General features: G+C 41.0%; 1 protein-coding gene across 1 annotated transcript in view; it reads left to right on the top strand.

Annotated features, from left to right (window-relative positions):
• Positions 1–5193: 5193 nt before the first annotated feature.
• The window catches only part of FAM81B (family with sequence similarity 81 member B), a 50502-nt gene continuing 41711 nt past the window's right edge, over positions 5194–13984 (top strand). The window contains exons 1-3 of the mRNA XM_007469752.1: positions 5194–5224; positions 5661–5764; positions 8898–8962. Coding sequence (XP_007469814.1) covers positions 5215–5224; positions 5661–5764; positions 8898–8962 — 179 coding nt within the window. The 5' untranslated portion in view covers positions 5194–5214. The remainder of the gene's footprint in view (positions 5225–5660; positions 5765–8897; positions 8963–13984) is intronic.

Genomic DNA, 13984 nt, shown 5'->3' with positions numbered 1-13984 from the left:
GGAAAGAGTAACAGGAAGTGTGTGTACATAAGAGGAAATTATAAGTTTTAGATAGGGGAGCCCTCTTCGAGAAAGTGATATTTGAATTAAGACCAGAAAAAAGCAAGGGAGTGAGCCGAGGGTCTCTCCAGGGAAAGTGCATTTAAGCAGGAGCAACAGCAAGATCAAAGGCCCTGAGGCGAGAGCTTGTTCAAGGGGTACCAAGGAGGCCTTTGTGGCTGGAGGAGAAAAAACAAGGCAGAGCGACACAGGAGATGAGGTCAGATGGCTACGGAAGGACCCCATCACATAGACCTCAGAAAGCTTCTGCGGCTGTTAGAAAGGTTTTGTCCTTTATAAGGTGGAAAACTATTGAAGGATTTTGAGCAGATAAGTTCCATGGTGAGTCTGAAAGTCAACATCGTCACTGGCTATTTTGTTGAGAATAATTGGTTGGGGAGGTGGGGGGAGTTTGGCAGAAAGGATATTGGTTTTAGGAAGCCACTGCAATAATAAAAGAAGAAACAGTGAGAGTTTAGACCAATGTGGCAGCAGAGGAGGTGGGGAGAAGTGACCCATTCTGGAGATATTTTGAAGGTGGGATGAACAGGTAGGGTAAGAGAGAAAGCACTGAAGTAGAATTCCAAGTTTGGGGGCCTGAGCAACTGGAAAAAGCCTACTGCCATTTACTGCAATGGGGAAGCCTGGATACGGAGGGGTCACGCTTGGGGAAACAGGGATTTGGGGGAATCATCAGCTTATAGCCATGAGACTGGGTGAGATCATGAAGGTAGTGAGTCTAGAGGTACAAGGACTGAGCTCTGGGACACTTCATCCCTCAGAGGTAGGGTGACCGACTGTTCTGCTTTGCCCAGGGCTGAGGGTTCCCAAGACACGGGACTTTCAGGAAAGCTCTAAGCAAACTGAGATGGTTGATCACCTGGCTCAGAGTCAGAGAGATGAATGAGAAACCCCTGAAAAGGAAGAGCAGAGCCATGGGAGACTCATAGCCCTGAGAGCCAAGTAAAGAATGAACTTCAAGCAGAAGGTAGCTCTCAACTCTGTCGAATGCTGCTGACGGGGCCAGATGAGGACTGAGAACTGACCCCTGGATTTAGCCACAGAGAGGTCACCAGGGACCTTGACAAGAGCAATTTTAATGGAAGGTGCAAGGGACAGAAAGCCTGGTTTTAGTGGTTCAAGAGTAGTGTCTTTGTCTGTTCATGCTGCTGTAACAGAATACCATAGGCTGTGTGGCTTAAACAGCAGAAGTTTCTTTCTCACAGTTCTGGAGGCTGGGAAGTCCAAGATCAAGGCGCTAAGAGATTTGGTTCCTGGTGAGAACCCTCTTGCTGGCTTGCAGAAAGCTGCATTCTCACTGTGTCCTCACACTTTCACCATTGCGTGTGTGTGCAGAGAGAGAGAGAGAGAGAGAGAAAGGGAAAGTAAAAGATTGAGATCACTTTCTCTTCTTATAAGGCCACCAATCCTATCAGATTGGGACCCCAACCAACGACTTCATTTAACCTTAGTTACATCCTAAAGACACTATCTCCAAATACAGTCACATTTGGGGGTTAGGGCTTCAACATATGAAATTGGTGGAGGCGGGGGGCAGGACACAATTCAGACCACAGCAAAGAAAGAAATTGGAAAGAGCAAAACAACGTTTCAGGATCTTTTCCTGTGCAGAAAAGGGAAAAAGTGAATGGTAGCTAGAAGAGTATATAGAATCAAATGAAGGTTATGTGCTTTTAGGTGGGTGGAAGGCCAAAAAAAAAAAAAAAAAACAGTATTGTTTAATGCCAATGGGAGTGATCTAGTAGAGGGAAGAAGGGTCCTTGAATAGGTGAGAGAAAGTGGGACTCAGGACAATTGGGGGATGGACCTGAATGCGGGCACAGATTGTTCATCCATTGAACGAGTGGAGTCAGAATTTATGGACCCAAATGCACACGGGTCTATAAACGCATTGGGTGGGCTTACCAAAATTCCCTCCTATTTACTTCTATATTCATGGTGAAATAGAAAAAAAAGGTCACCAGCTGAGAGTGAGGATGAGACAGGAGCTTATGGCAGTTTGAGTTCAGAGGAAAAAGTATGAGAGTAATCTAGGAGAATGGGAGAGTGATGGACTAAGGAAATGACATATAATTGCCAGGGAGCATTAAGGATCCACTTAGCATTAAGCTCCCCTTTAGACTAGAGGTAAACGCTCACACCTTAGCATAATTTAGTATAATGCATCCCAGGACGGATGGTGCCCAAGGAATGATCAGAAGACTTGGGATCTGGTCAATCAGTTTCATCATTCACTTAATGTAAGTCACTTAACCTATCTGAACCTCCTTGTATTTTTGCCTGTGAAATCAGGATATTCACACCTGCACTGGCTTCCTCATAAGAACCATGAGATGGAACATGAAGAATATCTTCTAAAATGTCAAGTGCTAAACACTTCAGAGATGACTAGAAGACTAGACTGGGTAAAATTAGAATAGCCCAAGGAAAGGTGAAGGGCCCTAAGGGGTCCTCAGGTCCAAATGAGGTCTTTCCAGGAAAGATGGCCTGCGGGCACTTAGGACAACAGGTGAGAGGTGACATGAAAAGAAAAGGAAGTTGAGGAGGACATTACCAATGAGTACTGGCTACTGTGGCCCAGCGCTGGTGGGGCTAGTTTAGCTGAGGACACAGCATTCAGCAGACACCCAGAGTCAGGGCTGTCACTGACCCATTGACACTCTTGTGTGAGTTAGAAATAGGCACCCCTTTCTCAACACCCTTCCTTTACTTCCACTTGTGAGAAAACTGGCCGAGGATACTTACCTTATTAGAATATTTTCTTGACCTACACTTGAAAATTTTTCAGGCAACAAATTGAAAATTTTCTTAGGCCTAACAAACGTGAAAATCTGCACTGTTATTGTGTGCATGGTGCCCCCTAGTGTTGTGTAGCGCACAACAGCACACAGCAATACTGTCTCCGCTGACCCTCAGCACTAACAAACACCCTTCAGTGACCACCATCTCAAGATTATTCCTTTATGCCTATATTTAAAGTAATATCAGAATATAATGTCATTTTAAGTTTTTAAGGTGGAAATTGAACATTATTGGCTTCTTTGCTTTAGGCTATACTCTTGGTAGCCCTGGATTAGTAGGGTTCTTTGAAGACCATTGACTTCCAGGAAGGATTTTCATACACATTCGGCAGGTGGGAATTCAATGGTACATATATTTTACATGCACTGTCTTATTAAAAGCCAAGCAGCCGGGTCTTCTCTGGTGGCGCAGTGGTTAAGGATCCGCCTGCCAATGCAGGGAACACGGGTTTGAGCCCTGGCCCGGGAAGATCCCACATGCTGCGAAGGAACTAAGCCCATGAGCCACAACTGCTGAGCCCATGTGCTGCAACTACTGAAGCCCGTGTGCCTAGAGCCTGTGCTCCGCGACAAGAGAAGCCACCGCAATGAGAAGCCCGCGCAACACAACGAAGAGTGGCCCCCGCTCCCCGCAACTATAGAAAGCCCGCGCGCAGCAACGAGGACCCAACGCAGCCAAAGATAAAATAAATAAAAATAAATACATTAAAAAAATTTTGTAAAAAGCCAAGCAGCCATTTAGAGAACAAACAAGTTAGACTCTCATTTCACTGGGGCCCATTTTTCTAGCCAAATCCTATGGATTAGAAGCTCAAGTTAAGGAAAGAAAGAATCATAAGAAGTTGTTTAGCAAAAGGTCAAATCCAGTTTTCCTTTCTCACAGACTCTATCCATTTCTTGGATAATTGCCACCTTGTGATATAATCACTGATAATAGCTACCTTTTAGTGGATACCTAGCCTGGCACTCAGCTGACTACTTTAAGTGTATCATCGCATTGAATCCTCTCAACCACCTTATGAGATCGATATTATTAGCTCCCCCTAACAGATGAGAAAACTGAGGCTTGAAGAAGGGAGGTAATTTTGCCCAAAGTAAATAGCCAGTAGGCTGAGAAGTCAGGGTTCTAACCAACTCCCTTAGCACCCATATCCAACTGCGCTCAGTCACTGGTGTGTCCGTCTCACTTGGCACTCTATAAAATGACAATTAGAGTGGTGTCATGAGCGTTTTAGACTGCTTGCAGGCCGTGAAATATTATATCTCTAAGTTTTAAGGACTTAGCTTAACACTTGAAGACACACCATCGAAGCCAAAAATCATGCGTTCTTTTATCTGTGGGATCAAAATTTGTCATGCAGCATCCTGAATCTCCTGCATGTCCTCGGAGCAAGGCAAGCTCAGCACCATCATTTGAAAAGTAACTCAGCCAATAACATCATTTCTGTATGTGAGGGTCAAGTGGTATTAGCAAAGTACGCAAATTCTAATTTTAAAACTCACGAAAATATTTCAGAGCTAAAACAATCCACATCTTTTTTAAACAAGCCAAATAACTGAACAAAATTTTGTCTACAAAGCCCAAGTTCACCCACCCACCTGTCATTGCTGCATTCTTCGTGATGCTCTCCCTGGTGGCCTAGAAAAGTTAGCTGCCTTAACTAGTATACTTGGAGGAAGATTCCAGAGTATGGCAGCATCTCATTTTCTTTGTTTAATTTGATGGAAAGTGGTCTCTTACCAAACTGTGAAGGTGAGATCAGGGGAAGGGTGTGAAATATCAGTTTAAAAATAATCACTTCCCATCCATTGAGACAAAGAGGTGTTGAAGGACCCAGTGAGTTTTACAACACTGAGCACTAAGGAAAACACTTGAAGCTCCTAAATCCAGGGACTCAACGACTTAAAGAGAACCAACCCCGCTGACATCACAGATCCTTCCTGCAGTCACAATGTTGCTGAGCCACCCCAGGAAGATGCCCCAGAAACATGAATACTTTAGTCTGGATGCGATCAAGTTTCCTTAGTACTTTGGCTTTCTGAGAGAGAAAATTAAAAATATCTCTGCCCTTTCAAAAAAAAAATCCAATCAACAAAAAATAAAGTCAGGGGCTTCCCTGGTGTTGCAGTGGTTGAGAGTCCGCCTGCCGATGCAGGGGACGCCGGTTCATGCCCCGGTCCGGGAGGATCCCACGTGCCACGGAGCGGCTGGGCCCGTGAGCCATGGCCGCTGAGCCTGCGCGTCCGGAGGCTGTGCTCCGCAACGGGAGAGGCCACAACAGTGAGAGGCCCGCGTACCGCAAAATAAATAAATAAATAAATAAATAAAAATAAAGTCAGGAAATCAGGCATCATGAGTTCAGGTATTTATCTCATGGATTACTCAAGGACTCTAAATTTCTCGTACTTTGCTATCTTACTTGTATTTCTTCTTACATACAAACAAGGTAGCAAATCCCAAAGAAGATCCTCAGATGGCTTCGGCACAATAGGGTGAGGAATCATTTCCTATTACTTTAGAACAGCTTGATCTAAATGAGTGCATCTTAACAGTTTCCTGACTGTCTCGTGGCAGTACCTGAGGTGATAAGCTCTTTCTGTAGGTGTGATGGGGACCTGGGAGAGAACTGGGGTGGGGAGAAGGGAAGGGAAGACGTTTAGAAGAAATTGGAAGCCTCCCTTTAAATTTCACTGTATGTATGGAAACTTCTCTCAATTAAAAAAAAGTAGAAAATTGCCACCACTGCAAAAATTCACTTGCCATAGTTCCTAATCTGATTCAGCATTCTGGTTGCCTAGATACGGATGTACACAAAAGTTCCTCCCCGACTGCCACGACTGCCGAAGAGTCAGATGAACCTGATGGCCCCCTTCTTGGCCCAGCCAGTGACCAAGAAAAGAAAGCAAGTACTTTTAGATATTCATATTCAAAATAGAATATTTTGCTCAGCTTCTTTAAAGCTTAATGTTGCTTAGAGAGATCTAAGGAGTCCTGGAAGAGTTCCTTTTCTTTTCACTCTCCCACATCTCCTGTTTGTCCTGCTTTGCAAAAGTGACTGATGACAGCACAAGCTGCAAAGAAAAATTTGTCGATACGTTCACTGCACTGACTTTTAATATGTGGAGATAAAAATTAACAAAAATTTGACAATTATTTTTGTGAAGATTTAAAAGGAAAGATGATAAACTCCAAGTGGAGACATTATCTCTAACATAAAACAGAGAATAGCTAAATAGAATTTTTATTGGTATGGACTTGTCATATCTTCCCCATTAATGAAAAAGAATATTCAAATAAGCAAGGTTTTTAGACTTTGCATTGTAATTCTCAAACACCTGACCAGCAGATGCAGCCTCTTGTGGTGGGAAGAGGACTGGAAAGCTAGCACAATGTCAAAGACTGATTTTTGGTATCTATTTGCTGTACCACATATTGGCTGTGGGACTTGGACAATTACTTAAACTCTCTTGTTTCCTCTGCGGTGAAATGGGCTAATTAGGCCTATCAGATAAAGATGTGGAGTTTGAATGAGCCACTAAGATAAAGGACTTAGCAGGTAGGAAGGGCATAGTCTGATTATTGTCATAATCTATATGATCTTGAGTAAGTTCCTTCTCTGATCCTCAGATTCCTCACCTATAAAAATAATTATCTTAAGTTCTTCCTGTAATAAAGGGTTCAGTTACTTAAGGTAACTATTGTTATCCATAAGTTAAAGGTAATGATTCCCACCTTAAAGGGCTGTTTCAAGAATGAAATCACATCATATATGTGAAAGTATTTTATAGTGCGTTAAGCCATAAAGCATTATTATGAAACATATGAAAACTAATACATGTAAAATGTTCCATAATAATCATAAAGTTGTTTGTGAAACAAATTTGATATAATTATGCTTAGTCTGTAGGAATAGGGATGGAAGAGCTGACACATTCAGTCAGCAAAAATATAAAAATTTATTCTTAGATACATCAAAAAATTGCACGAAGAGTAAATGAATATGCACAATGTTAACAGCTTTTGCTTTAGAATTAAAAGAGAATTTTTTTTTCTGTACCTTTTACTTTTTCTATATTTTTCCAAATTTCCCTGCATTGTCAGGTTCCGCATTTGTTACTTTACACATATGTGAGTTGTAGGTGTGCTTTTAAGAGGATGCTACTTATAGTCTTCCAAATAAGACTTAAAAATGAACAAAATAAAAATAAAACAGATAAATAAATAAATAAAACAGGCATATCCAATTGCTTCGCCTCAGAAGGAGAAAGGAAGACAATAAGCCAGTAACGTAGTGCCCTTGGACACAGTATTCATCACACCCTTTCATTCCACAAGTACTCACAAAGGACTACTAGGTTCCAAACGTACAAGGCCAGGGACCAGCCCACAATCTCCCACAGGCCAGGCTGTAGCAGCGGAGAGATGAGAAGGAAAGAGCTGCCGTTAAGTAGGTGAGGAGCCCAGGGCACAGTACTGTTCCAGCTGGAACCCAGAGTGAAAACAGAAACCAGGGAGGAGGACCAATCCCATTCTCTAGGGAGTTAGGATGGTTTCCATAACGTGGACACCTGGGTGCCCAGTGTATTTAGTAAATCCACTCTCTAAGGGAAGACCTGGCTTCGGAGCATCAGACCCATTGCAAACCCCACTCAGCACTGGGGAGAGAGGATCTAAAGCACAGTCACAGCGGCTCACTGGCTCCATCTGAGCAACCTCAAGGTTCTTCTGATTCCCACCATGGAGTGGGCTGGTCAGGAGAGCCTGATTATTGTCAGGTGTCCTATATTAGCTTCTCTGATAAGAAACTTACCTTACCCTTTTTCTTTAACTTTTATTGGAGGAGAGGGGTTCCAAATAAGTTTCTTTGGCCCTAAATTAAGAAGCAAAATGTGGTTGTTCCTAAGGCATTTGCAAAAGGAATGATTTCTGTAGTGGGTCTTAACATATTCTGCTCATCATTCTAGTATATAATAACGTAAACCAAGAAAAAATATCCTAGAAACATATTTTGCTTAAGTTTTTAACTGAGGTGGAATACAACTCATACTCTCCCTATTGAATCCAATTCAGTGAGAGGCTATTAAAATGAAGGTAAATCTGTCTTGTTTTTTCAACTTAAATACGAGAACATTAGAGGTTAAAACATTTTCAGCATAAGCAAAATAGTGAGTACATTTGGTAACCTCTTTCCTCCTAGAAATGCTACAAAATTATGAATTTTCATGCAAGTAGAACTTTCTAGTACCATTTTATTGAATTAGCTGTGTTCATATGGCCAGCTATGTTTTTTTTTCTTTTTTTTTTTTTTTTTGGGGGACGCGGGCCTCTCACTGTTGTGGCCTCTCCCGTTGCGGAACACAGGCTCCAGACGCGCAGGCTCAGCGGCCATGGCTCACGGGCCCAGCCGCTCCGCGGCATGTGGGATCTTCCCGGACCAGGACACGAACCCATGTCCCCTGCATCGGCAGGCGGACTCTCAACCACTGCACCACCAGGGAAGCCCAATATGGCCAGCTATGTTTAACACTAGAAGTTACGTATGTAACTGTGCTCTGTACTTTTATTTCTCATTGACTATAAGAATCTGGCATCCAGATTTCTTAGGAAACAAAATTATTTGAATAGACTACTTTTCTAGGTTTTGGCTTTGTTTTCAAAAATTAGCTGATTCCCCTCAGAATTCACCATGTCAGGAATAATTCACTCTATGAGGACATCTTTAGTAACTCTGCCAATAATCATTTGCTATGTCATTAAAAAATTATCCAAGAATAATCTATGGCTTTGACTTTTCCTGAAAAATTTTCATAAGTATGATACCAAATCTATGAAATGCAACACTCTAGAATCTTTCCAGAACTTGATTTTGATTTTAGCCTTGAGCAGTACAAATGCGGGCATGTGCAAGATTAACTGGGCTGGTGATCTATGATCTATAGCACATACTTTGTTTTCAGTTAAAACATTATAAGATGGATAAGCTTTCCCTGTAAAGTAGCTAATGATATATTTTAAACCCATGACCTTTGTTTTAGGTAAGATTATCTCCAGCCAAAATGTCAACCAAGAATTCTACAGATCTAGTTGAATATGTTGACAAGTAAGTCTGTGAACTGCAACAGTTTTAACTATTTACTATACTTGATGATTACGTTAGAAATTAAAGTGCCTGAATGAGATCTTTGAGTTCATCTAAACTAGTTCTCTGCTTTCAGAAGGACTGCATTAAAACATCTCAAGAGGACGAACCTCTCTCTCTTATTCCTCTCTGGTTAACAGAACAAGCCAATTTCACTGTTTCCTCTTTAAGTAACCTCCATAGGTTCCTATAGATTTATGAATAACACAACATAGGCAATGAATGACATACGACAAGATCAGATATAGTTAACTGTGACTTTCGAAATAAACCGAATAAATATGTTAACATTTCATGATAAAAACTCAGGAAATTTTGAAATATATTAAACTAATCATCAGAACGTTTTTGTTTCTGCTATTTACAGTGTCACACCTGGAGCTCATCCAGGGAAGGTCTACAAAAGGGGGAGAGCTCCGGGGACTTGGAAATATAGCATACAATTGATAACATGCACATTGTCCAAAAGATTCTAGAATTCCAATTTGTAAAGGAAGGATACAGGGCAAGGCATACTAGTTTGAGTTTCTATTTGAGTATGTCAGAGGGGGATTTGGTCTGATGTGTGCATTAAACTTGGGATTTAGTCTCAGGCTTTCCAGTAATGTTCTGCATGACTTCACGCAGTCCCATATGTCTCTGGGCTTGTTCTCTCATTTGCCAGATGAAGAGGCTGAACTAGAAACTCTCTAAGACCCACTCACTGTATCTTTAAAACAATTCTGATTCTAAAATATACATCATGACCACAGGGGAAAAAAATGACCAAACAAAGAAAATGATTCAACATGAAAAGAAAAATCTAAATACTGGATTTTCATTTTTTTTAATTACTTTTAACAATGAAGATGATAAAATTTTTAAAATCACTAATATTACAGTATGTTCACAATTAAGAATTTCCCTGTTCCTTAGCCAGCTGAATTTAAGGCATTCCAAAAAGTCCAACCACAGTATTTCAGCCCCTCTTTTCATGCTACCCATGATTTGTATTTGCTTATGTGGCAATGAGGCTGTAATTTAGAGAATGGAGCCAAACAAGGGGAAAGGTTTTTTTAATGTTTAGAAATGAGACATTTGGATCGATGGCATTTTTTCTTAGTTAAGGACAATGAATGTGGTATGCACAAAAATAATTATTGTAAAGATGTATTGGCTAACCTTGCCATCCAAGGAGAACACAAAGACCTATTCCCACCTGACTCTCCGCATGACAAACAAAATAGAAATGCTTCTTCTGATCTGTCAAATTCCAGTATGAACCCAAGTGGATTTCTTTAGCTCAGGATGGTGACTTACATCATAGGAAATGAGAGAAAATTCCTGGAAGATGGCAAAAAACTTAAAATGAAATCCAAGGAAATTTTTGCCATTTCTTGGATTCCAGAGAAACTAAAATTAAGACAAAGGGAAAGAAGTATTCTATAATTCAGAGCAAAAGCATGATGACCCCAACATTCATTTCCGCCGAGATCCCTCCCACATCCCTTCTCTTTTTGTCCAAGTCATATATCTAAGAACTTTCTATGTACTGCCTAAGATGGCTGGTTTTCCTTTGGTCTCACTCCTCTAATCTCCCAGAGCAGGCTGCAAACACCCTAAAGGCAGGGACTCTCTGGCCTTAATGCTTTTTGATACCCCTACAGTAGCCTATCATGATGCATTGAATATCAATTCCTAAGGAACTGTAGTTGACAGATTTAATGGAGAATAATGGTGGAGCAATTGAATCTTTAGGGCTCTGCTTAGAGCAGCAGACTCCTGGGTAGCTGATTAACTGGAAAAGCAAAATGGCATTTGGGCATTTCAATCATCAGTGCAGATATTTTTAATTGACATATCGAATCCAACAAAATAAACATAAAAAACAATAATTTTAAAAATAACTTCCTCCTCACAGTCATTGAATGGCAACAGATGTATTGATATGCAAGCAGAGTACTCACACAAGTAAAAGTCATTATCGATTCATTAAACAGCCTGAATATATGTTACATACTCTCAGAGGTTCTGCCTTATAAATCTATGTGGGCATATTTATAGGCAATACTAAAAGCAAATAATAAAAACAACTGAAAAGAGTAAAAATTCAGCAACAAAAGAGATGATGCCTAGTCCATGAACAAGGTTTGGCTAGAGATGAGCACATTAAAAAGAAAGGCAGACTGAGCATGTACAGGGCCCTTCTCAGCCTCAGGCAGCTGGAGCATCACCCACACTTGCTAAATGTTAGGTCATATTAATAATCCATGCAGCAGGGGCAGGCAGAATGCTTGCAGTCATTTCTAGGACAATTATGGTGACATTATATTAAAGGCAGTAAATAATTCTGATTTCCACATGTGTTTATAGATTCACAATGAACAGATATCTGCTGAGTTCATGACGGTGTAGTCAATGCTCACTTAAGCTTAATTAAGCAGAAAAGCGCCAGAGGCTTTTTCTTTTTCTTCTTTTTCTCCTGCTGGTAGAAGGAGCATTGCATGGAGGCTAGGCACCTAGGTCCACTCTTGAATCTGCCTGTAATCAGCTATGTGACCTTGAGAAAACTAAAATGTCTTTGCTTCTCCAGGCAATCTCTGCCTCCTCTATAAAATGGGGTGGGGTTTTAGGTGCCTGAGTCCCAAGGGCTGTCTCTGTTCAAGGTAAGATTCAGAATTCATTTCCAGAATGCAGATCAGGGCCACCACTACTTTCTATTTCTCAACTCCGCCCACAGTTTAAACTCATAAACACTCTTTTATGTAATAAAGTAAGTGGTTAAGATTTAAGAACATATGTTATTCCCCCACAGGATTTCATATGGTGTAGAAAACAAATACTGCCCATAAATTACTTTTTATTTTCCTTCAGTTGACTCTCCTGAAAAAAAATAAGTTTCTCACCACCGAATCAAATAATTTCTAAGGTCTCTTCCCTCCCTTAGATTCTTTGGTCTTCAAAAACTGGTTATAACCATTTATTCACTTAACAAATATTTATTGACAATCTACTACATGCCAGGCACTATGCTAGGCACTTGGAGGGTTTTCAGTGAACAAAACAAAGACCCTGTCCTCATGGAGCTTTTGTTCTAGTAAGAGGAAGAGATACACATTGTTAGGTGGTCTGGCCAGGGTAGAGTTTATTGAGAAGTTAGCATTTGAGCAAAAACCAGGAGATGAGAAAATGGGCCATGGGGACATACAGGGGAAAGCTAAGTTCCTAAGGCAGGAACACTCCTGTGGTGAGGCAGAAACAACACAGAGGCAAAGAGGGCTGGAATAAAAAGGAGGGACATATAAACACGAACTGTAATGCTATCTGGGCCAAGAAAATGAAATTGTTTTGTACTGAAGAGCTGTCCAGGCTGGGCTACAGCCAATATACCTCTCAGGAATTCTCTCAGGAGTACATTTTGGGAAGATGGGGGTCTGGCTGACAGCCAAAGAATAGTACGCAAAATTTGGATATATAAAACTATCAGTGAGTCAAACAGGCAAAATAATAAATTATTAATGATCTCTACTTGTAAGTAGAATAGGGCATTCAGGGTCTGGGAAGTATTCATTTTCAAGGTTTTTTTCTCAGTACCGTGGCAGCCATTTTATTATAATGTGATGCATTGCTTTTGTTGCTACATGAAGACAGATATTTCACATTAGAGTACACAGGAAAGGAAGACAAAACACTGTTAGTTGAGCTTTTTATGGGATAGGTCATGTTAGGTTGGAGATCTCTTGGGTTTTATTTTGCAGTATCATATCCAGCTTCAAGGGCAAACTAGCTTCCAGGTGAGAAAGTTCAAAATAGTCTGCATAGCTTATGAAAAAAAGATACATGGGGCACTCTGGGTTGTTAGCAAGTTACTTATTACCTGGCAGACCCCCTCCCACCCTGCACAGTTCTCTAGCCCCACTGACCGCATTCAGCGTTAACGTTTCCAGCTCTTACTCTGTGTTAATCATCTCATTTAATCCTCACAATAACCCTAAGAGGTAAAGAGTGTCACTATTTTAAAGATGAAGTCACTGGGCTTCACAGAGAAGTCAAATACTTGCCCAAGGTCACACAGTGCAAGGACAGACCAAGATTCTAACACAGAAATCTGTGTCTACGTTATTCCAAAACCTATTTTCTTAACCACTCGCTATCCACACCCCCTGCCAGGTATCTTCTCAACACACACACACATAGAGCCTGGGACATTGTCGCCTCCAGCCCATCCCTCGCAGCATGGAAGATATGAAGGCAGCCATATCTGATCTTCCTCCCTGGATGTCCCTGTGTGGGATGTAGGCAGCCTGAGAGGCACTACCATCAGCCACAGTGCAGTCTTTTACTCTCTCTCTGGCATCATCTCACCGTGCTGGGGGTGCACACAGCTACAGGAACTGGGCATTACCCACAGCACTCCCATATCAGTCCAGGCAGGAGCTGCCCACATGAAGCTCAGGTCCTCCCACCCCAGGAGGGACTGAATTCTTGCCACACCTGAGAGTTTCTGCTCAAGTGTGAGAACTGTGCTGAGGTCAGGCCGAGGCTAGTCTCAGTGCACTAGAGCAGAGAGGGAGCCCCTCCAACCTCTGGACCACAAAGAGGACCCTTAGGGCTCCATGGAGAGCTGTGAGCCAAGCAAAGGTAACTGGGGTGAAAAATTACATGATGTTGGAAGCAAGTTTTATACATACATACATATATATATATATATATATATATATATATATAAATGCAGAGGAATATATTTATATATACAAGTTATATATAACATTATATATAAACATATGCATCTTGAATACATATTTATATATGCAGAGGAATATACATGTGTAAATATATATGCCAGTTATATGTATATAACTTTATACCTATAAATATATATACCTGGAATATATATTTATATTTATATAAATATATGCAGAGGAATCAATATATCTTATCTCTGAGAAAAATTCAAATATAACAGGCAGAACTACTAACTGGTCTAAACAAATGTGCTGTGGT

Source organism: Lipotes vexillifer, unplaced genomic scaffold, assembly GCF_000442215.2.
Source record: "Lipotes vexillifer unplaced genomic scaffold, Lipotes_vexillifer_v1.1 scaffold67, whole genome shotgun sequence".
NCBI lineage: Eukaryota > Metazoa > Chordata > Mammalia > Artiodactyla > Lipotidae > Lipotes > Lipotes vexillifer.
The sequence above is the reverse complement of the archived record's forward strand: the minus strand, read 5'-3'. Positions and strand labels throughout refer to the sequence as shown.